General features: G+C 55.7%; 1 protein-coding gene and 1 pseudogene across 5 annotated transcripts in view; one reads left to right on the forward strand and one right to left on the reverse strand.

The window, feature by feature from the left end:
* SPECC1 (sperm antigen with calponin homology and coiled-coil domains 1) overlaps positions 1-24,049 on the reverse strand; it is a 243,189-nt gene that overhangs the window by 189,732 nt on the left and 29,408 nt on the right. For all 5 annotated transcript variants that reach the window (XR_010729589.1, XM_066264352.1, XM_066264351.1 and 2 more), the window contains exons 2-3: positions 8,057-8,230; positions 1,323-1,458 (exon numbers count right to left, since the gene is read on the reverse strand). Coding sequence is in view for 4 of the 5 variants with exons in the window: in XM_066264352.1 (XP_066120449.1) it covers positions 1,323-1,458; positions 8,057-8,203 (283 nt within the window). In the remaining variant the exon portion in view is untranslated. The remainder of the gene's footprint in view (positions 1-1,322; positions 1,459-8,056; positions 8,231-24,049) is intronic.
* On the forward strand, positions 1,567-7,540 carry LOC136325128 (proteasome subunit alpha type-1 pseudogene; annotated as a pseudogene).

The raw sequence follows: 24,049 nt of genomic DNA on the forward strand, positions 1-24,049 counted from the left end.
ACCTGGGACCCTCCAACCCGAACCCCTCAGACGTGAGCTCCTCTGACCTGGGTCCCTCCAACCCGAACCCCTCAGACGTGAGCTCCTCTGACCTGGGTCCCTCCAACCCGAACCCCTCAGACAAGAATTCTTCTGACCTGGGTCCCTCCAACCCGAACCCCTCAGACGTGAGCTCCTCCGACCTGGGCCCCTCCAACCCGAACCCCTCAGACGTGAGCTCCTCCGACCTGGGCCCCTCCAACCCGAACCCCTCAGACGTGAGCTCCTCCGACCTGGGACCCTCCAACCCGAACCCCTCAGACGTGAGCTCCTCCGACCTGGGACCCTCCAACCCGAACCCCTCAGATGTGAGCTCCTCCGACCTGGGTCCCTCTAACCCGAACCCCTCAGACGTGAGCTCCTCCGACCTGGGACCCTCCAACCCGAACCCCTCAGACGTGAGCTCCTCCGACCTGGGACCCTCCAACCCGAACCCCTCAGACGTGAGCTCCTCCGACCTGGGTCCCTCCAACCCGAACCCCTCAGACGTGAGCTCCTCCGACCTGGGTCCCTCCAACCCGAACCCCTCAGACGTGAGCTCCTCCGACCTGGGTCCCTCCAACCCGAACCCCTCAGACGTGAGCTCCTCCGACCTGGGTCCCTCCAACCCGAACCCCTCAGACGTGAGCTCCTCCGACCTGGGTCCCTCCAACCCGAACCCCTCGGACACGAGCTCCTCTGACCGGGGACCCTCCAACCCGAACCCCTCAGACGTGAGCTCCTCCGACCTGGGTCCCTCCAACCCGAACCCCTCGGACACGAGCTCCTCTGACCGGGGACCCTCCAACCCGAACCCCTCGGACGTGAGCTCCTCTGACCTGGGACCCTCCAACCAGAACCCCTCAGACGTGAGCTCCTCTGACCTGGGACCCTCCAACCCGAACCCCTCGGACATGAGCTCCTCTGACCTGGGACCCTCCAACCCGAACCCCTCAGACGTGAGCTCCTCTGACCTGGGACCCTCCAACCCGAACCCCTCAGACGTGAGCTCCTCTGACCTGGGTCCCTCCAACCCGAACCCCTCAGACGTGAGCTCCTCTGACCTGGGACCCTCCAACCCGAACCCCTCAGACGTGAGCTCCTCTGACCTGGGTCCCTCCAACCCGAACCCCTCAGACGTGAGCTCCTCTGACCTGGGTCCCTCCATCCTGAACCCCTCAGACATGAGCTCCTCTGACCTGGGTCCCTCCAACCCGAACCCCTCAGACGTGAGCTCCTCTGACCTGGGACCCTCCAACCCGAACCCCTCAGACATGAGCTCCTCCGACCTGAGTCCCTCCTACCTGGGTGGCCCCTCAGGCGGCTCTCGCTGATCTCAGAGATGGTCCCGGCCGTCGAAGTCTTTTTTAGCCGAAGGACCCCGGGAGCGGTGGTGCCTCCTGGTTTGTTGAGCATGTCCTCACTGCTGGCCCTCTTGAGCTATGTGAGAGGCGGAGGGGAAAAGAGAGGACAGAGAGATACGTTTTCAGTAAGGAGTGCTAGACACCGAGAAGGCACCCGAGAAGCACCTCCCGCCCAGGGGTTAAGATGCAGTGCTGGCACATCGAGGGGTACAAACACCAGGGACAAACACCAGGGCTGGACAGATCTGTGGGTATTGCTCACAGGACGGAGTGCAACCTTCCGTTACTGTCTCAAAGGACAGTGTAAGATTATGGGTGGGTATCACCCAGCATGTCGCATTTCAAATAATGAATTCTTTAAAACCCTGCTTTCCTGGGGGAAAATAAATTTAAAGAATGGGAACTGATGAAGAAAGAACTGAGAGGCACCAAAATCAGGACACGGTGACACACAGAACAAAAATTCAAGGACCACAACGTGAATTTAAAAGTACATGTCTGTATTATAATTACGTATGTATGCTGTCAGATGGGTACTATATTTACTAGGGTGATCACTCTGTGAGTTATAGAAATGTCTAATTGAGCCTGACCCGTGGGGGCACAATGGGATAAAGCGTCGACCTGAAACACTGAGGTCGCCAGTTCAAAACCCTGGGCTTGCCCAGTCAAGGCACATATGGGAGTTGATGCTTCCTGGTTCTCCTTCTTTTCTCTTTTTCTCTCCCTCTTCCTCTTTCTTTCTCTCCTCTCTAAAAACTGAATTAATAAAGTCATTTAAAAAAAAAGAAATGTTTAATTGCTAGGCTTCACACCTAGAACTAATAATATAATATTGTATGTCAACTGTAATTGAAAAATAAAATACTTAAAAATATATGTCGGCCCTGGCCGGTTGGCTCAGCGGTAGAGCGTCGGCCTGGCGTGCAGGGGACCCGGGTTCGATTCCCGGCCAGGGCACATGGGAGAGGCGCCCATTTGCTTCTCCACCCCCCCTCCTTCCTCTCTGTCTCTCTCTTCCCCTCCCGCAGCCGGGGCTCCATTAGAGCAGGGATGGCCCCGGCGCTGGGGATGGCTCCTTGGCCTCTGCCCCAGGCGTTGGAGTGGCTCTGGTCGTGGCCGAGCGACGCCCCAGGGGGGCGGAGCGTCGCCCCCTGGTGGGCAGAGCGTTGCCCCTGGTGGGCGTGCCGGGTGGATCCCAGTCCGGCGCATGCGGGAGTCTGTCTGACTGTCTCTCCCCGTTTCCAGCTTCAGAAAAATTAAAAAAAAAAAAAAAAAATATATATATATATATATGTCTGGCCCTGACCAGTTAGCTCAGTGGTAGAGCATCGGCCTGGCGTGTGGAAGTACGGAGTTTGATTCCCAGTCAGGGCACACAGGAGAAGCGCCCATGTGCTTCTCCACCCCTCCTCCTCTCGCTCCCCCCCCCCCACCGCCCTGAAGCCATGGCTTGGTTGAAGCCAGTTGGCCCTGGGCGCGGAGGATGGCTCCATCACCTCTCCTCAGGCACTAAAATAGTTCAGTTGCTGAGCAATGGACCGGCAGCCCCAGATGGGCAGATAATCACCCCCTGGTGGTCATGCCGGGTGGATCCTGGTCCAGGCACATGTGGAGTTTGTCTCTCTGCCTCTCCGCTTCTCACTTAAGAAAAAAAAAAATCAATATATATATCTGGAGGAAGCAGAGAGAAGAGATACAAAACACCTGAATATCTTCAAAGTGCTCAACGACAAGTGCTCTGTATACGATCTCACACAGATAACAATGTGTTCAAAGGGAAGAAAGAAACATTCTGGAGTCCGGAAGGACACTGATCATGGATGACAGAAAGACAGCAGAACCCCTCGCTCCTTTTCTGCCTTCTCTGCGGTGAAAAGGGAGCCCACACACATTTGTTGGAAGAAACTGACGTTTAAGAGGGGGTGCGTATCTCTGGGCTGGCGGGAGGGGTGGGGGGTGTCGGGAGTTGGTGTGTGGCCTTTCTCTCCAGAAGGGTTTTCAACCAGTATGGTAACGATGTCACTGTTTGGAGCCCTCGGGGCAGGATTCATCAAAGTGAATACGGAATAGAATCTGTCAAACCAGGTTCAGCCACAGTGGGTCTGAAATCAAAACGTGGCGTGGGCTGCGCTGAAGAGAGCACAGTCAGAACTCGCGGCTCATCAGGAGAAACGTTCTCCGTGTTGACAGCCACGCTGGCGTCTCAGTCGCGGGCGGACGGCGGAGGCCAGACATGCGTGGGACTTCCTGCTCCCGGCGCGTTTGGATTCCGGGTTTGCACTGGACGGACCTCTTCCCGGGTCTCAGCCTGTAGCGCTGGTGGGAAGCAAGGCCCAGACACCAGCGCAGGGAGATGGCCGAAGACGCGTGGCGCTGGGCTGCGCATTGCTGCGTATGATCCCGCGGGTCCTCCCGCTTTCCAAGCCTGCCCGTCCGCCAGCTGTTCTGACCGCTGAGCTACGTCCACTGGGGCCGGTTCCCAATCAGCTCCTACTTCCCTGGAGAGGCGCCTGTCTGACTGTGTGGAGCTCAGTCTGAATGAGCTGGTCGAGCGTGGTCTACGCGCTTTAAGAGGGACGCTTCCTGCCCTGGCCGGTTGGCTCAGTGGTAGAGCGTCGGCCTGGCGTGCAGGAGTCCGAGGTTCGATTCCTGGCCAGGGCACACAGGAGAGGCGCCCATCTGCTTCTCCACCCCTCCCCTCCTTCCTCTCTGTCTCTCTCTTCCCCTCCCGCAGGGAGGCTCCATTGGAGCAAAGATGGCCCGGGCGCTGGGGATGGCTCCTTGGCCTCTGCCCCAGGCGCTAGAGTGGCTCTGGTCGCGGCAGAGCGACGCCCCGAAGGGGCAGAGCATTGCCCCCAGATGGGCAGAGCGTCGCCCCCTGGTGGGCGTGCCGGGTGGATCCCGGTCGCATGCGGGAGTCTGTCTGTCTCTCCCGGTTTCTAGCTTCAGAAAAATACCAAAAAATATAAATAAATAAATCAATTAATTAAAAAAAAAAAAAAAAGAGGGACGCTTCCTGCGGGACAGAACCTAACGACAAGGAACGGTTCCACTGGAACTGTCAGTCAAGACCTGAGTTCAGGATTCGTGATGTTGATGATGATGATGATGATGATGACGGATCTCTCCATTTCTGGAAGGTCTTGAAAGGCCACAGAGAAAGGCACAGCCTGCTCCCCTGCTGGTGAACCCGCAGAAAAGGCTGATGAACCAACAGAGCACTAAGTGACAGTCCCCTGGTCTGTACGTGTGCTGTCAGGTGGGTAAGAACACAGGAACACGTATGTACTGATGACAATACTCTACACTTTGAACCAAAAGATGCAGAGGTGGAATGGTGTGTCCTAGGAGTCAGTCTAGACGTGAGTTGTTGTTTTTTTTTCCAACCAACTTCACTGAAATCATCTAATGGGGATGCATTTTTCTTAGAGACGTTCATATTCTACAAAGTATCTCTCTGTACAAATGTTTTTATATGAAGAACACAGTGTCTGTCTTTGTGGTTTTAAAGAGGGCTGTAAAGTAACATTGTTTCATCTGCCGGTGGGGGGAAAAGAAAGAAGGGGACCCCCTAAATAAGCTCATACTTCTGGTCCAGGAAAGTTACATTCAGGTTTAATGAGAAAAATCACAAATGAGGGCTCCCGACTATTCCAAGTCTTCTGGAAGGGCCACTGCTGAAGAGGAACGTAGTTCTAGCACGGTGACTTTGAACCGTTACACCACGAAAACGATAAAACACGGCATTCCTGGCTACTGAGTTAGGGGCTGTGATTTCTCTTCCTTCGCATTAGCAAATTTAAAAAAATGACAACAGCCAACACAACAATAGCCGTCCGGTGTGAATGAATCAAAATTACACCTATTTTTTTTTGTGTGTGTGTCAGATTGGCAAAAATACATATACATATTTTTTGATGTGCTGCAGAATTTTAGTAATTAGTTTATGTGTGCCATGAGACGAAAAAGGTTGAAATCGCTGTTCTAGAATACCGGAGGCTGGGTGATGCCCAGAGCCATTACGAATATATCTGACATCTGGATTAAACAGTGTGTACAGCCCTCGAATCAACAGAGACACGGAGTAGTAGTCCAAAGGCCCTGTCCCATCCTCCTCCACTGGCTTTTTAGGGGTTGAAAGGTTTTCAAAATAAAAAAAAAAAAAGCAGTTTCCACTTTTGTACTGTTTACATTTCAGGGTACCACATACCCCCCAAATAACTTAAAAGAGAAAAGAAATGCTCACACCAAGTGTCAGTGAGGTGGTGGACAAGGTGCTCTGCAGATGGGAGTGTAAACTGGTGTGAACATTTCGGACAGCCGGCACCGTCCGCTAGAGCTGCGTGTCCGTGGCCTAGGGCCCTGACGGGCAGAGGCAACAGAGGGCAGGAAGACGGGAGTCTGCAAGCAGTGGGAACACTCCCCACTTCGTGGTCCCAGTCTGTATTATATCAGATCTGATCCTGTCCCTTTAGGCAGAAAGACAACTAAGACACGCTACAGGCCCTGGCCGGTTGGCTCAGTGGTAGACCGTTGGCCTGGCATGTGGAAGTCCCGGGTTTGATTCCCAGCCAGGGCACACAGGAGAGGCGCCCATCTGCTTCTCCACCCCTCCCCCTCTCCTTCCTCTCTGTCTCTCTCTTCCCCTCCCGCAGCCAAGGCTCCATTGGAGCAAAGTTGCCCTGGGCGTTGAGGATGGCTCCGTGGCCTCTGCCTCAGGTGCTAGAATGGCTCCAGTTGCAACGGAGCAACGCCCCAGATGGGCAGAGCATCGCCCCCTGGTGGGCGTGCCGGGTGGATCCCGGTCGGGCACATGTGGGAGTCTGTCTGTCTGCCTCCCCGTTTCCAACTTCAGAAAAATACAAAAAAAAAAGAGACATGCTACAGCCTAACAGGGCGCCCTCTCCTCCCCACACAGCACGGGGAGCATGGGAGCAGCGAAGGTTTTACAACAAGCAGCAGCTCACGCCCCCAGCACCTTCCACGAGGAATTCCATTTGAGGAAGCGGTATTGCTTGGAAGATCTTTCAGGAAGCAGAACACAGAAAGGCAGAAAGCTCATTCCCCGTTCTCCTGAGCAAACAGCCAATGCTGCCCATCCCTGATCACCATTTTCTGGACACAACATCAGGCACGGGGAGCGGCTGGCCTCGGCTCCTAGTCCTTGCTCTTCCTCTGTTTGTGGCTTTGCATCCTGGTCGTGGGATGCCGCTTGAGCACGGCTTGTGGTTGCCTGGTTTGTCACAGAAGATCCCTACGAAGGCGTGCCCTTCGGTGTGGCTTTGACATGTTTACTAAGTCCTTTCACTGACTTGATCAGCGGCCAAGCACCTGCCCATGAAACTTAACAAAAGGAAAAAGTTTAAATAGCCTGACCAGGCGGTGGCACAGTGGATAGAGCATCGGACTGGGACGCAGGGGACCCAGGTTCAAAACCCTGAGGTCACCAGCACGAGCGCGGGTTCATCTGGTTTGAGCAAAAGCTCACCAGCTTGAGCCCAAAGGTCGCTGGCTTGAGGCCGAAGGTCGCTGGCTTGAGCGAGGGGTCACTCAGTCTGCTGTAGCCCCCTGGTCAAGGCACATATGAGAAAGCAATCAATGAACAACTAAGGTCTTGCAATGAAGAGCTGATGCTTCTCATCTCTCTCCCTTCCTGTCTTTCTGTCCTTATCTGTCCCTCTCTCTGTCTCTCTCTTTGTCAAAAAAAGAAAAAATATTCTCAATTCCACAGAGATGGTAAGAAAAATCCAAACTCCTGTCTACAATCATCACACATAATCCAGTCTTTTCAAGAGCATCTGGGTAGGTAGGTTATCCTACCTCTGATTTCATCTCGGGGGGGTAAAGCAGGGATTGGGTGTGACCCGGCAGGAAAGAGCTGAGGGTCACAGACCCTGCGCCCGAGGCCCAAGCCGTGGTGGACACCAGGCGGGAGGAGGAGTTGGCAGTGGAGACGCTAAGATGCTGACCCCGAGGGAGGAGACAACCGGGAGAAGATGCTCCCAGACACGGGGCCTTACCCACAGTGCCAGCTCCGCTGACCGTCAGGTAAAGACGAGGATGAAGAGTCGGCCGCTGGATCACCAGGGTCATCAGCGACCCTGACCCCCATCCGGTGGGTGCCGGGGATAAAACTGACCGGAAAGCCCAAGTAACCCGGGGCAAGGGGTCTGAATGACTGTTAACCACTTTTCCAGACTTTCCTCCCCTGAGCCCCCCGTTTGCTTCACTCCTGTAGGTCGGGGTACAGCTGGTCCTCCCGGGACCCCATCTGGAGGCCCCGTCCCAGCCCTGCGAGGCCAAGAGCCTCAGCTCACTGCCCTCTTCCCGTCCCAGCCCTGCGAGGCCAAGAGCCTCAGCTCACTGCCCTCTTCCAGTCCCAGCCCTGCGAGGCCAAGAGCCTCAGCTCACTGCCCTCTTCCCGTCCCAGCCCTGCGAGGCCAAGAGCCTCAGCTCACTGCCCTCTTCCCGTCCCAGCCCTGCGAGGCCAAGAGCCTCAGCTCACTGCCCTCTTCCCGTCCCAGCCCTGCGAGGCCAAGAGCCTCAGCTCACTGCCCTCTTCCCGTCCCAGCCCTGCGAGGCTAAGAGCCTCAGCTCACTGCCCTCTTCGGTCCTCCCGAGCGGGGACACGGAACACCCAGCCTCCCCTCCCTGTGTGTTCCGGTCTGCACCTTGCTGAGGTGGGACTCGAAGGCCAGCGAGGTCGAAGACTTAGAGCTCTTCATGCCAGGAGAGGCAGAGGGAAGGGGCCGTGTCCGGTCAGCCCCATGGCCCGCCACTCTGGTGACCGGGTTCCAGGACTTGGCCGTGCTCCTCATGTTGGTCAGGTGAGTCCGTCCGTCTTTCTGCAGAAGGGTAGAAGAGAGAAACGGGGGAGTTCACCTCTTGAGCCTGCTGAGCGACCTCACAGAGCTGTACCCCCCAGACGCCACATTCACCGCTGTTGTCACGGAGACCCGGTGTCCGTGCCTGGGCTGCGGATACAGCGTTGTTGCTAAGACAATGCCTGGGCACTAAGCTCATTTTTACAGTTTCACCAAACAATAAACACATGTGCAATGTTACTGATGTTCTGATGATCCTTCCAGAAAAAGATGGCTTCTCATTCATGCATACCGAATGCAATATAATCATGCACCCAAACACTCTATAGATAACTCCCCATGGAAAACAAACAGGTCAGCTTGAGCCAAGGCGTACGATGTCCACGAACCTTGCAGCCTTAGGGCTGACAATGGCATGACCCACCTAATTTTTTTTATTTATTTATTTAATTTTTTTTTTGTATTTTTCTGAAGCTGGAAATGGGGAGAGACAGTCAGACTCCCGCATGCGCCCGACCAGGATCCACCTGTCACGCCCACCAGGGGCTACGCTCTGCCCACCAGGGGGCGATGCTCTGCCCCTCTGGGGCATCGCTCTGTAGCGACCAGAGCCACTCTAGCGCTTGGGGCAGAGGCCAAGGAGCCATCCCCAGCGCCCGGGCCATCTTTGCTCCAGTGAAGCCTTGGCTGCGGGAAGGGAAGAGAGAGACAGAGAGGAAGGAGGGGGGGGGTGGAGAAGCAAATGGGCACTTCTCCTATGTGCCCTGGCCGGGAATCGAACCCAGGTCCCCCGCACACCAGGCTGACGCTCTACCGCTGAGCCAACCGGCCAGGGCCCCATCTAATTTTTAAACAGACGTCAATGAATTACCTGAATCTTAAGAGTTCACAGATGTACAGCTTTTTCCCTTCTCTTATGTTACGATCAACAACTTAAGATATAACTATCACCGGGCTCATGTTATGGTCACACACCTACATTTTTCAACATCTGCCCGGGTGGCCCCTGAAATTCAATGCCTCTTACTTATTCCCCAAAAGAAAGATAAGAATATGAAGATGAAAAATGGCAGGAAGAGGGATGGGAGTTTTCTTTGTGATCTTTTTATTTTTCAAGAGTTTAAGATCTTGGTAAAATGAAATGAAATGAAATTGAAATGAAATAATGAAATGAAATGAAATTAAAAAGCCATCTCAGTTCACATCTAAACTCCTCTCTCTCATGTTTTTTTTTTAAGATTTTATTTATTCATTTTAGAGAGAAAAGAGAGAGAGAGAGAAAGGGGAGGAGCTCCCACATGTGCCTTGACCAGGAAAGCCCAGGGTTTCGAACCAGCGACCTCAGTGTTCCAGGTGGGCGCTTTATCCACTGCGCCCCCACAGGGCAGGCTCTAAACTCCTCTCTGAAGCTCTGGCCACAAACCTGACGGTCTTCAGGACAGTGGGTTTGAAAACTGTTCAACCATCCACCAAAGACAGACTGGGCTGCGTGCCCTGAGGCGACATTCTCGGGGTCCCTTCATTGGTATCCCGACATTCTCGGGGTCCCTTCATTGGTATCCCTGCACCTCTTTGTGATCCTCCCACCCAGGACCTTCTGGAACCAATCAAATTATTCCGACCTGACTGTGCCCAGGGGGACTGCTCCCATCCGGACCCCTCCTGCCCACCATGCTGTCCATCCTCAGTCCCTCCGCGCTTCCTTCCCGTTGTTCTCCCCAGACTACGCCGTCTATTTCGTACCCACCCGCCAGCCAGCTTGTTCCCTTCCAAGTCCGCATTCTTCCAGAATTCTAAATACACAGCAGTGAAACCCTCGGGGTCCCACTCGCTTGAACCAGGAAACCTACAGTTTGGGGAAGTGCCAGGACGGGCTCTTTTTTGTTTGTTTGTTTTTGTATTTTTCTGAAGTGAGAAGCAGGGAGGCAGTCAGACAGACTCCCACATGCGCCCGACCGGGATCTACCCGGCACGCCCACCAGGGGGAGACACTCTGCCCCTCTGGGGCGTTGCTCTGTTGCAACCAGAGCCATTCTAGCGCCTGGGGCAGAGGCCAAGGAGCCATCCCCAGTGCCTGGGCCATCTTTGCTCCAATGGAGCCTTGGCTGCAGGAGGGGAAGAGAGAGACAGAGAGGAAGGAGAGGGGGAGGGGTGGAGAAGCAGATGGGCGCTTCTCCTGTGTGCCCTGGCCGGGAATTGAACTCAGGACTTCCACGCTTTGGGCTGACGCTCTACCGCTGAGCCAACAAGCCAGGATCTGCACCCTGCTCTTGTTCACCGTGTCTTAGGATGTGATTCAACACCGCCCGGCCCTCACCCCCAGCCCAGACCAGCGTCTCCCTAGTATTCTCCAAATTGGGAGGTTTCTCCTCTCTCTTGTTCTGTCCAGCCCAGCCCTGGGCTCTTCTGGGACAGACTCGGAAAGGTTGGCTCATCCTCAGAGCTGTCCACCCGCAGCGCTCGGCCCACCTGGGTCCTGCACTCTGTCCCCTTCGGGGAAGTCCCTCCGGCCACATGGAGAGAGGAGGTGGCCCCAGGCCCACTCTTCACTTTCTGCAGATTTCATCCAACCTGCGACCCCCCACCTCCCCCACCGCTTCCTCCATGGCCCTCCTTCCACCCCTCACCGTGGCTGTCTGATACAGGGAACACCGGTTAATTACACAAGGGCCGTCGTGTCCCAGAGTGGCCACGCTGACCCACTCCGAGCCTGGCAAAGCACAGCTACGTGGGCGGCTCATTAAGTCCCCGCTGGGACCCTACGACATAAGAGTCACCCCCAACTTACAGAAGGGGAGACCCCATTAGGCTCAAGGAAGGCTACTAAGCTCACACTGCGGAGATCACGACACAGACGGTTCGGTACTGACACCCAGGTCCAGTCGGCTTTCAGCACCAGGGATGGTCCATCCAGCCTTCCTGAAGAACTTGGGTCCTGTGGGAGGCACGAGGGCTCCCGGACCCGACGTCCCTGGTCCTGTGTCCCTGGTCCTGTGGGAGGCACGGGGGCTCCCGGACCCGACGTCCCTGGTCCTGTGTCCCTGGTCCTGTGGGAGGCACGGGGGCTCCCGGACCCGACGTCCCTGGTCCTGTGGGAGGCACGGGGGCTCCCGGACCCGACGTCCCTGGTCCTGTGGGAGACACGGGGGCTCCCGGACCCGACGTCCCTGGTCCTGTGGGAGGCACGGGGGCTCCCGGACCCGACGTCCCTGGTCCTGTGGGAGGCACGGGGGCTCCCGGACCCGACGTCACTGGTCCTGTGGGAGGCACGGGGGCTCCCGGACCCGACGTCCCTGGTCCTGTGGGAGGTACGAGGGCTCCCGGACCCGACGTCCCTGGTCCTGTGGGACCCGATGTCCCTGGTCCTGTGGGAGGCACGGGGGCTCCCGGGCCCGACGTCCCTGGTCCTGTGGGAGGCACGAGGGCTCCCGGACCCGACGTCACTGGTCCTGTGGGAGGCACGGGGGCTCCCGGACCCGACGTCCCTGGTCCTGTGGGAGGTACGAGGGCTCCCGGACCCGACGTCCCTGGTCCTGTGGGACCCAATGTCCCTGGTCCTGTGGGAGGCACGGGGGCTCCCGGGCCCGACGTCCCTGGTCCTGTGGGAGGCACGAGGGCTCCCGGGCCCGACGTCCCTGGTCCTGTGGGAGGCACGGGGGCTCCCGGACCCGACGTCACTGGTCCTGTGGGAGGCACGGGGGCTCCCGGACCCGACGTCCCTGGTCCTGTGGGAGGTACGAGGGCTCCCGGACCCGACGTCCCTGGTCCTGTGGGACCCAATGTCCCTGGTCCTGTGGGAGGCACGGGGGCTCCCGGGCCCGACGTCCCTGGTCCTGTGGGAGGCACGAGGGCTCCCGGGCCCGACGTCCCTGGTCCTGTGGGAGGCACGGGGGCTCCCGGGCCCGACGTCCCTGGTCCTGTGGGAGGCACGGGGGCTCCCGGGCCCGACGTCCCTGGTCCTGTGAAAGGCACGAGGGCTCCCGGGCCCGACGTTGCTGGTCCTGTGGGAGGCACGAGGGCTCCCGGGCCCGACGTCCCTGGCCCAGACCCAGCTGCGCACTGTTTGCTGGGGGAACGCGGGCAGGCGTTCTCGACGCGGTGACTCTGGATCTCTCCGCCTGGCAGAGTGGCATCGTTCATGCCCACGTCCCGACACGTGAGTCCCAACACGGAGAGCGAGGGCTGGGCACACGGGGGCACTTAAGCGTGAGCCGCCCTTCCCACAGACACTGTGCGAATGATGTTTCGAGGAGGCCCAGTCCCCTTTTGTTCCTGCAACAACAATACACGGCGTCGGAGTGACGGAATCAACGTTCAGTAGCAGAGGCCCGGACAGACACGCCAGGTGTAAGGGAAGTTCTATTTGTGTCCACAGAGCAGCTATGTTCACATAGAAATGTGAAAGAGGAAAAGTAGAGAGGAAAATAAACACTGAGAACAGACAACTGACAGTCGTTAGAATTGGTCCCAGCCTTAACACACCCTAGCTGCTGAAAGATACACACTGGTGGGAATGCTGGTGAGTGATACTTTTCTTTCTTTTCTTTTTTTTCTTAAATGAGAAGCAGGGAGGTGGAGTGACAGACTCCTGCATGCGCCCCAATCGAGATCCACCCAACAAGCCCCCTACTGGATGATGCTCTGCCTATCTGGGGCTGTTGCTCAGCAACTGAGCCATTTTTAGCACCTGAGGCAGAGCCATGGAGCCATCTTCAGCACCTGGGGCCACCTTGCTTCAACAGAGCCAGGGCTGTGGGAGGAGAAAAGAAAGAGAAATTGAGAGAGAGAGAGAGAGAGAGAGAGAAAGAGAAAGGCAAGAGGGAGTGGGGTGAAGAAGCAGATGGGCACTTCTTATGTGTGCTCTGACCAAGAATCAAACCCAGGACATCCATATGCTGGGCTGATGCTCTACCACTGAGCCAACCAGCCAGAGCTAAATGATATTTTTCTAATGGACATGAAGTAGTAACAGAAAATACATAGATGGGCTCTGGCCACATCTAAGACTATGAAAAAGAAAAGGTGTCACTCATCAATCCTTTGGTTTCTAAAAATCCTCCCAAACCACCTCAAAGGATCAGGCCGATCAAGGGATTGCGGTGAAATCTAGGAACCCACTCCCACAGCGGCTGGGCAGAAGGTCTTTCCGGGGAGTGTCTTGTTTAAATTTTTCAAGTATTTTATTTTCTTACCTGGCTTATTTCCTCTCCAGAGTAGCATAAGATGTATGTTTAAACTGTAACCCATCAACTGTATGACGTAAAGCAGAGGAGAGAGCAGAGAGAGAGAGCAGGAAGGAGGGCAGAGAGAACGGCGACCTCAGGAACACAAGAAGAAGAGGTGTTTGGGCACCGGAGGGTCAGAGCCCGCGGGCCAGCCTCCTGCCGCCTCCGGCACAGTACGCTGCCTGCCGCCTTCAGAGCCTGTGTCGGACGGGTGGCTCTGGCGGCCTCTGATTTACTACCATTTTATTAAGGCGAGAAAACAGAGAGGCAACTGGGAAGCCCTTCTGGACTTTCACAGAATAACGAGTTCCTGAGAGCGGGCGGGGCACGGAGGTCGCGGCTCCGAGCACAGTCAGCGCCAGGAAGTGGGGCGCTGAGGCACTGAGGTCTGGAGCTGACGGAATGAGAATGTTCCACATAGCTCAATCGCCAGGGGACTCGGCAGGAAGCGGAGTGGGAGTGAGCAGCATGGCAAACACATCTAGCTGGAGCTCTTCAGAACGTGCGTCCAGCTTGCTCGCGACCTCCTCGGCCGTGGCGGTTCTGACCTGGGCGTGAGTGGGTGAACAGAGTCCGCCTTCCCCGCCTGGGTGGGAGGCGTTTGGCAATGCGTGGAGATGTTCCGGTTGTCCCCCAACTTGGGGGGTTGCTACTGGGTAGGGCCAGAGATGCTGCTGGTCAGCCTACAACTCTCAGGGCAGCCCCCCAGCAAAGGAGCGTCTGGGCTAAAGTGTCAGTGACCAAGGCTGAGCGACTCAGACCTAGACGAAGAACGAGAACCGTGGGTCAACTGGCTCTCCGACCCACACCCGCTTCCTTTCCCGCCTGACACCCAAGTGTTCACGCTGAAAATCAGGCGGACGAGCAGCCAAGGGAATCCCAGGCCTCGTCTGGAGACCACAGGGAACATGTCAAAGCACTTCCTGTCCTCCTGACATGAAACATCCTCCCGTTAGCTCCAGATTCCTTCCCCAGAAAGAAGGAAAACAACTGGTATTTCTTTCCCCGCCATCTCGGAAAGAAAAACAGCAAACTAGAATTCAGTCATGCTCCCATCTGCCGGAAGTCACTTTAAGAAAACGAGAAAGAACCAAGAAGTGGGATAAAACAAAAAGCTAAATGGGGCCTGGCCTGTGGTGGCGCAGGGGATAAAGCGTTGACCTGGAAATGCAGAAGTCACCGCTTCGAAACCCTGGGCTTGCCTGGTCAAGGCACAGATGGGAGTTGATGCTTCCAGCTCCTCCCCCTTCTCTCTCTCTCTCTCTCTCTCTCCCTCTCCTCTCTAAAATGAATAAATAAAAATTTTTTTTAAATGAATAAATAAAATAAAAAAAAAATAAAAAAAGCTAAACGGGGGGGGGGGGGGAAGAACATTTGCACATCACTAACCAGCCACACACCACTGCAAGCCCGGAAACCAACTTTAAAAATGACATGAGAACATGTAGACACTGCAAAAACACTGCCACAGAGCAGAAGACCCAGAACAAAGAGGATGTAATCTGGGATAAGAAATAGAGGAGGAATCAGGTCACTAACCCTGAAATGCAGACAAGAGAGAGAGAGAGAGAGAGAGAGAGAGAGAGAGAGAGAGAGAAATGCTCTAATCTGGGAGCTATATTGAGACCAAACGTTCTCTCTCGGAATCACTGCCCTGGGCAACCCTTCTGTCTCCAAAGCTCAACCAACAAGCTGGCATCCCACAGAGCCGGATGGCCACTAATCAGGAGTTACTGCCTTACCTAGATTGTGGTTTTACATGAAAGCATTCAAAGTGAGGGGGCCAAGGCAGCAGAAAAGATGATGGAAAAAAAAAAACTTCATGAGCTCTTTCTCTAGGAGCGGTTCTAAAAGGCCCTCCTGAAGAGAAAGTAGGAACAAACACGGCAGTGCCCTGCCAAGAGCATTCCACAGGGGCAGTCCAGTCTTCTCGACAGACGGTGCTAAGTAAGACAACAGGATGTCCACCTTCAAAAGAATCAAGTCGGGCCCTTCCCTAACACCACAGGCAAAGCGGAACTCAAAAATGGATCAGAGCCCTGGCCAGTTGGCTCAGTGGTAGAGCATCGGCCCGGTGTGCGGAAGTCCCGGGTTCTATTCCTGGCCAGGGCACACAGGAGAGGCACCCATCTGCTTCTCCACCCCTCCCTCTCTCCTTCCTCTCTGTCTCTCTCTTCCCCTCCCGCAGGCAAGGCTCCATTGGAGCAAAGTTGCCCCGGGCGCTGAGGATGGCTCTATGGCCTCTGCCTCAGGCACTAGAATGGCTCCAGTTGCAACAGAGTGACGGCCCAGATGGGCAGAGCATCGCCCCCTGGTGGGTGTGCTGGGTGGATCCCGGTCGGGCGCATGCGGGAGTCTGTCTGACTGCCTCCCCGCTTCTCACTTCAGAAAAATACAAAAAAAAAACAACACCCAGAAATGGATCAGAGCTCTAAATGGAAGAGCTACAACCTGTATACCTCTTAGAAGAAAACACAGAGGGGAAAAGCTTGGTGACGTTGGATTTCGCAATGGATTCTTAGAGACGATACCAAAAACGCAATCAGCAACAACAAAAAGTGAATTGAACTACATCGAAATAAAAAACAAAAAGTTTTGTGCATCAAAGGACATCATCAAAAAGTTCCTCAGAATATCCAAAATCAAATAATCACACGATAGAGCAATTCCGCTTCGGGGCGTATTCCCAAACCACCGGAAGCGGGGTCTCAGACACTGGTACACCCGTGTGCAGTACTCATGACAGCCACAGGGCGGCAGCAACCCGAGTGTCTGTCGGTGGATGAACGAACCAGATGAGGTTCATCGCCGAGTGGGATGTTATTCAGTCTTCAGAGGGAAGGAAACCCGGACACCTGCTACAACCTGGACAGACCGCGAGGACATGATGCCAAGTGGAATTAGCCACTCAGAAAAAAAAAAAAAAAGAAAAGAAAAGAAAAAGAAAGTCAAGGCAGAAGGACTTCACTTAGGGGAGGTACCTTAACGCCCTCAAGTTCACAGAGACAGAAAATAGGGTGGGGGTAGCCAGGGACAGGGGGCAGAATAAATTGGGGGTTCTCGTTGAATGGGCCCAGAATTTCACTTTTATAAGATGAAGAAAACAAAAGTCCTGAGGCGAGATGGTGACAACGGCTGCACCACAAGGTGAATGTGCTTTTAAGGACACGGAATGTTCACTTCAACTGTTTAAGCTGGTAGATTTTATACGATCACCATTTTTAAAAAAATGTCATGAGAAGAAACAAAACAAAAACTGTGGGGTAAGGAGGGAACTGGGGACCTTTTCTTATTTTCTTTTTCTTTTTTTCCAATCTATTTAAGGCAGAGGCCTCTCCAGCGGTAACCCTCAGGCCCCATCCCTGGCCCCCGGTGTGCCCCCGGCCCCGCCTCCGTCCCTCCGGGACTTTAACCGTGGAAACAGTTAAAGCTCAGAGAGGAACGGTGGACCAGGGTGCGGGCGGGGCTCAGAGGACCACGTCTGGAAGGTGCAGAGCCCCAGGGTCAAGGCCATTATCGCCCCCAGGCCGTCAGGGGGTCAGGGGAGGAAGGTGAAGCCAGAGCTGGACCGAGACAGAGGCTGTGGTTTCCAGCAGGGAAGAATCAACTCAGGGAGACTCGGCTGGGAGGGGGCTGGGGAAAGAGAGACCTCAAACGAGCCCTCCCTCCATCCTGCTGCCCGTAGGCTCAGAGGGACGCCCCCCCCCCCCCCCCCCCCCGTCTGGGGGAGAGAGAGACGGGGAGGAGACCTGGAGGGGCAAACAGAGAAAGCTCAGGAGACCTGCCCCGCCGCCCCACTGGCCCGCTAACTTCAACACCGCCTTCCACGGGGAGCGCAAGGGCGTCTCCCCACTCTAGAGACGGCCCCCAGGCTAGGAGCACCCCGCGAGGGACTTGTCTGATGGCCTGCGTGCTCTGAACCCAGCCTGTGAGCCCTTCCTGGGGGCGGGGGGTGGGGGCAGCCTCCTGGCTCGGCCTGAGCAGAGCGCCCAGCCCAGCAGGCACAGACCCTGGGCAACCACCTCACCCCTGACTTCCGTTTCTACGCCCAGGGTGGCCTTCCCCTCGCTCTCCCAGACTCGAAACCTCGGAGGCCTCCCAGACGACTCTCTGAGGTTCCTGTTTCTCAAACCGGGTGCTGCCCAGACTGGGAGCTCAGACTCTGCAGTGCTTCCTGCCAGAGCCCAGCCTTTCTCTGCAGCAGAGACCTGGCTGCCAGCTTGGGAAGTTCCTAGTGAAGCCCACGGCCTTCCCAGCTCCCGACAGACTCCCAAGGTTCTGCCGGACGGGTCACTCCCCGCTCCAGACCCCTCGTTTTAACTTCTTTATAAGCTTCCACTTGTCAACACTGACTCCGTGCCAGGCCTGAGGCTCGGCGATCTCGGAGATGATCCTCTCCAGTGTGCCAGGCCGCCCCACGGAGCCGCCGTCATCGCACCTACAGCCAGGGACAGCCCGTGCCGGGGGCTTGCTAACCTCCCTCCCCGGAACCCACGTCAGGCAAGCACCCGAGTCTGGGGCCCCCGCTCCTCCTCGTTCCACAGGAAGGACTGCCTGGCTGACCCTGGCCATGCCATGCTGACCACCTACCCTGTAGTTTAGCCAAAACTGATTCTATTTTTTTGTATTTTTCTGAACTGAGAAGCGGGGAGGCAGTCAGACAAACTCCCGCATGTGCCCGACCGGGATCCACCCGGCACGCCCACCAGGGGGCGATGCTCTGCCCATCTGGGCCGTTGCTCCATTGCAATTGGAGCCATTCTAGTGCCTGAGGCAGAGGCCATGGAGCCATCCTCAGCCCCGGGCCAACTTTGCTCCAATGGAGCCTTGGCTGTGGGAGGGGAAGAGAGAGACAGAGAGGAAGGAGAGGGAGGGGTGGAGAAGCAGATGGGCGCTTCTCCTGTGTGCCCTGGGTAGGACTCGAACCCAGGACTTCCACACGCCGGGCCAACGCTCTGCCACTGAGCCAAGAGGCCAGGGCTCAAAACTGATTCTGGTCCACCTCGCCTCGTTGTGCGGCCCCCGAGACCCTGCTCTGAGACCTCCCCCAGTGACTGTTCTATCTCCTCCTTTGAGACACAGGCTGGTCTCAACTTTCTGACAGGTTCTGATACTCCCACCTTAACCCTCCCAAAAAGTCAGAGGCTCTCTTTCCATATGTCCAGGTGCAGGTGTGCCTCCACCCCATCCCCCTCCCGCCTGCTCCTGGCCGAGCCCTGCAGCCTCCCGCCTGAGCGAATGTCCTGACAACCCCCCTCGTCCTGCCCACGGTACTCAACGCCTACGCAGCAGCCGGAGGGCGTCTTTAAAAATGCAAATCATAAAAATGGCTAGTACGGTAAATTTCAGGTTGCATGTTTTTCACAATTCAATTTTTAAAAGTTATGAATAAGGGTGATGGGTATGCAACATAATTGAATGACAAGATAACCTGGACATGTTTTCTTTGAATATATGTACCCTGATTTATTGATGTCACCCCATTAAAATTAATAAAATTTATTTATAAAAAAAAAGACACACATAAAAAAATCCTACAAATAATTGTAAGTGCACTACATACAAATTTCTGAGAAATATGTTATAATAATTAAGTCAAATATTAAAGGAAAAAATATAAAGTCCAAGCGTACTTTTATGGTAATTTCTATGACAAAATTAAATTTATTCTGACATTAAAAAAGAAACAAACAAAAAGTTATGAATAATATTTTAAAACACAAATACAGATCATGTTACTCCCGGCATGGGGCCGTCCGTGCATGTGGGAGGAGGCACTTACCACGTCGGTGCTGAGTTGATGGGTAAATACACAATGAAACAATGAAGCAGTGACACTCCTTCACATGTGATACACAACATAGAACTGTCTCTGAACAACAGCAAAAACAAAATCCCCAAAGTTGCTCTTAAGATGAGAACCCCGTTGATATAATACAGAGCCTTCTAACGTCATTACCTCCAAATAATACTCCTGTTGATCTATCTTACAGGAACATTATAAAAGTTAATCTCAGGCCTGACCAGGCGGTGGTGCAGTGGATAGAGTGTTGGCCTGGGATGCTGAGGACCCAGGTTCGAAACCGCCAGGTTGCAGGACGGAGCGTGAGCTCACCAGTTTGAGCATGTGATTCGCTGGCTTGAAGCCCAAGGTCGCTGGCTTGAGCCCAAGGTCACTGGCTTGAGCAAGGGGTCACTAGCTCAGCTGGAGCCCCCCAGTCAAGGCACATATGAGAAAGCAATCAATGAACAACTAAGGTGCTGCAACGAAGAATTGATGCTTCTTGTCTCTTCCTTCCTGTTTCTCTCTCTCTCTCTTTCTCACTAAATAAATAAATAAATATTAATCTCATTTACTCATAAATGCTTGCGTTTCCTCAAGTTAATCAACACCCAATCTCTAAAAGCATCTGTTACATCCATTTCCTGGAATGATTCCTGAAGGGTGGCTTTTTAAAATGTTTTCTATAACGTCCTAGTTTTGCAGTACCAGCAAAGACTTTCTATTTCTATGGTTTCAAATTTCAGCCGTCTTCCTTGTCCACAGAGTAATAACTGAATTTATGGCAGGTGCTTTGAAAAGTGGTAGCCAAGGGAAACCGTCGACGTCGGGACCCCCCACCCCACCCAATCATTTCAAATGTCTGATCTCACTACCTCCTCTTTCATCCAACCTTTTCTGTTTCTTTGTTCCTAACTGGAGCACCCACGTCCGAGGGGACCAGAGGCAAAGCCCTGTGAGGTCAGCGGTGCAGCCGGTGCAGCCTCTCGTGGAACGGGCGGGCCAGTTCTGACTCAGTCTGCTCCGTTTCCTCCGGGAACAATGCAAGAGCTTCAGGGCATGCTGCCCCACCCACCCAGCCAAGCCCCGGTGCCCTCCACCCACATAATCCGCTGCACTGCCCTGGCACTACCAACCCCAGAAGGAGGGGACACATCCCCTCCCCAGCACTGCTGAGCAGAGATGCCAACAGGGGACCCCGTGACAAGAGCTCCTGTCCCCAGATGCGATGTAGGTCCCCTCACCCGTCCACCGTCTCCTCTTGGCTCACTTTGCATGAGCCACACTGGCCTCTGGCCGAAGGAAAATATAAGCAAGAAGGAAGCCCCAGCCCTGCAAACTCAGAGGTGCAGCCTCAGGGTCCCACGTCCCCCCCCCCACACGCCCCCCTCCCCGCACCACGTAGCTGGCTGATGGGACTCATAAGAGTAACCAGAGGGCGTCCCCTCACAAGTCCCCTTGCGGAGAATGGGGCTGAGCAGTTCAAGAATTGTAACGAAAAAATCCCACCCCACCGACACCCCCACTTCCAATTCCAGGGCAAGAGCACTGGTGTTGATGTCCCCAGCGTCACGGTCCAGTCCCCACCCCAGCAACCGATGGGACCTCCTCACGGGGCTAGTTTACCCATCAGCAGTCACTCCATCACGACCACTTCATTGCTCCTCCCTCGAGAGGGGCGTGCCCACCCCAACTCCCTCCTCTCCGCTCACCTGCATCTCCCGTCAGACAGGATGTCCTTAGACAAGTGTCTGACAGTGTGTATGTGTGCGGGCTGTGGGAACAACCCACTGAATAATAAAAGTAAATTTTGATTTGGGCAAAATATAGGACTTATAGATGAAAAAAACCATCCAGCCTGACCAGGTGGTGGCATAGTGGATAGAGCGTCGACCTGGGGCGCTGAGGACCCAGGTTCTAAACCCCGAGGTCACACTGGCTTGAGCATGGGCTCACTGGCTCGAGCGTGGGGTCATCAACATGATCCCATATCGCTGGCTTGAGCTCAAGGTCTCTGGCTTGAGCAAGGGGTCACTGGCTCAGCTGTAGCCACCCAACTCTCATCAGAACACATATGAGAAAGCAATCAATGAACTAAGGTGCTGCAATTATGAACTGGATGCTCCTCATCTCTCTCCCTTCCTGTCTGTCTCTCTCTCTCTCACTTAAAAAAAAAAATGCAGGCCCTGGCCGGTTGGCTCAGCGGTAGAGCGTCAGCCTGGCGTGCGGGGGACCCGGGTTCGATTCCCGGCCAGGGCACACAGGAGAAGCACCCATCTGCTTCTCCACCCCCCCCTTCCTCTCTGTCTCTCTCTTCCCCTCCCGCAGCCAAGGCTCCATTGGAGCAAAGATGGCCCGGGCTCTGGGGATGGCTCCTTGGCCTCTGCCCCAGGCGCTAGAGTGGCTCTGGTCACGGCAGAGCGACGCCCCGGAGGGGCAGAGCATCGCCCCCTGGTGGGCGTGCCAGGTGGATCCCGGTGGGGCGCATGCGGGAGTCTGTCTGACTGTCCCCGTTTCTAGCTTCAGAAAAGAAAAGAAAAAAAAAAAGTGCAGACTGGACCATGGTTCCTCTCCTGCTCCTGCTCAGAGCTGGTGGTCTTCCCCGCTGGTACGGTCCATCCGGGGGCCTGTGGCCCCTGACAGGCTCAGAAAGGACAGCGCCAGGGAGAGGTGGGTGTTCTGTCGCGACGGCCGTCATTGGGAAAGACTTGCACCTGCGTTGCCCGCCTGCCTACCCCAGAGGCACGGTGGAGAACCTCTCTGAGTGACGGGGAAAGCCCAAGACTTGGCACGGCTGCCCGCCTGCACTGCCAGGGACTGAGTCACAGCAGTGGACGCGGCTGATTACTCTCTGCAGTCCTGTTCCTGAGGCGGTCTCTCCCAGCCCAGAGGGGAGCAGGGCCAGCTGGCTAAGGGACGTGGCTTCTGTGCTCTGCAGGGTTAATTTATCCAGTGCCCAGAACAGGCCCTGTCCTTCCCCTGCATAAAACGCTTCTAGTGCTGTGTTTTAAGGATATACAACAGCAATACATGTATGTATGTACGTACGTACACACGCACGCAAGCCACCAATCTGAGGGGTAATGTTGCGGGCTGCGCTGGGATCACCTGGTCATTTCACGTCCCTTGCGTGGTCCTGGGAGCCACTCCCCAAGGACAGCTCTGTGAGCTCTTCTGCAGGGCGGGATGGAGGACAGTAAGGAACAGCCGGGTGGCTGCCCCCTAAGGACGGGCTCACTCGTGATACAGACTCGCTCAGCTGACGTGTCGTGAAGAAAGACCGTCCCTGTCCTTCAGAGAACACGGCGGGAGCCCCATCGTGAAGCCGCCCTCACCTCCTCTTGTTTCAGGTGACGCACACCACGTGCTCCGCCACTCCTGCCGGGCACCTCGCACCGCAAACCCAGCACAGCAAAATCCTCCGTGCTCCAGGCCTCCCCAAGGCCACTCCACACCCAGAACAGAGGGCTTCCCACCCTGATTCTTACTTTCAACCTGATCCCTGCTTTCCCATAAACCTCAGTTCCCGGCCCCTCGTCCAGCGGGCAGTCCAGCTTCTCCACCACGATGAGTGCCCTCGGACCCCTCACACCAGACCTCAGTTCCCGGCCCCTCGTCCAGCGGGCAGTCCAGCCTCTCCACCACGATGAGTGACCTCGGACCCCTCACACCAGACCTCAGTCCCCGCCCCCTCGTCCAGCGGGCAGTCCAGCTTCTCCACCATGAGTGCCCTCGGACCCCTCACACCAGACCTCAGTTCCCGCCTCCTCGTCCAGTGGGCAGTCCAGCTTCTCCACCACGACGAGTGCCCTCGGACCCCTCACACCAGACCTCAGTTCCCACCCCCTCGTCCAGCGGGCGATCCAGCTTCTCCACCACGACGAGTGCCCTCCGACCCCTCACACCAGACCTCAGTCCCCGCCCCCTCGTCCAGCGGGCAGTCCAGCTTCTCCACCATGAGTGCCCTCGGACCCCTCACACCAGACCTCAGTTCCCGCCCCCTCGTCCAGCGGGCAGTCCAGCTTCTCCACGATGAGTGCCCTCGGACCCCTCACACCAGACCTCAGTTCCCGCCTCCTCGTCCAGCGGGCAGTCCAGCTTCTCCACGATGAGTGCCCTCGGACCCCTCACACCAGACCTCAGTTCCCACCTCCTCGTCCAGCGGGCGATCCAGCTTCTCCACCACGACGAGTGCCCTCCGACCCCTCACACCAGACCTCAGTCCCCGCCCCCTCGTCCAGCGGACAGTCCAGCTTCTCCACCATGAGTGCCCTCGGACCCCTCACACCAGACCTCAGTTCCCGCCTCCTCGTCCAGCGGGCAGTCCAGCCTCTCCACCACGAGGAGTGCCCTCGGACCCCTCACACCAGTCCAACATTCTACTGACTTTTCTTCCCTCCAACTCCCCGGCCCCGGTGATCTTTGAGCAAAGCACTGTGTCTTATTCCCCCGTGTCTGGTCCACGATAAACATTAGTTAAACATGGATCATAAACCGAAACGTGAACGTAAAGAAAACTACAAAACTGCTGGAAGAAAACCGGAGGAAAACCACTGTGGCCTCGAGTCGGGCAGTGATTTCTTAGGTACAACACCAAAAGCATGATCCATAAGACAAACTTATTTTCCTTCTTTTCCAAGGGAGATGAGGGGAGATAAAGAGACAGACTCCCGTATGCACCAGGATCCACCACGCAAACCCCCATTTGAGGGCAATGCTCTGCCCATCTGGGGCCATGCTCGCAACAAGCTCTCTTTAGCGCCTGAGGTGGAGGCTCCACGGAGCCATCCTCAGCACCCAGGGCCAATGCGCTCGGATCAATCGAGCCATGGC

This window comes from Saccopteryx bilineata, chromosome 2 (genome assembly GCF_036850765.1).
Source record: "Saccopteryx bilineata isolate mSacBil1 chromosome 2, mSacBil1_pri_phased_curated, whole genome shotgun sequence".
NCBI lineage: Eukaryota > Metazoa > Chordata > Mammalia > Chiroptera > Emballonuridae > Saccopteryx > Saccopteryx bilineata.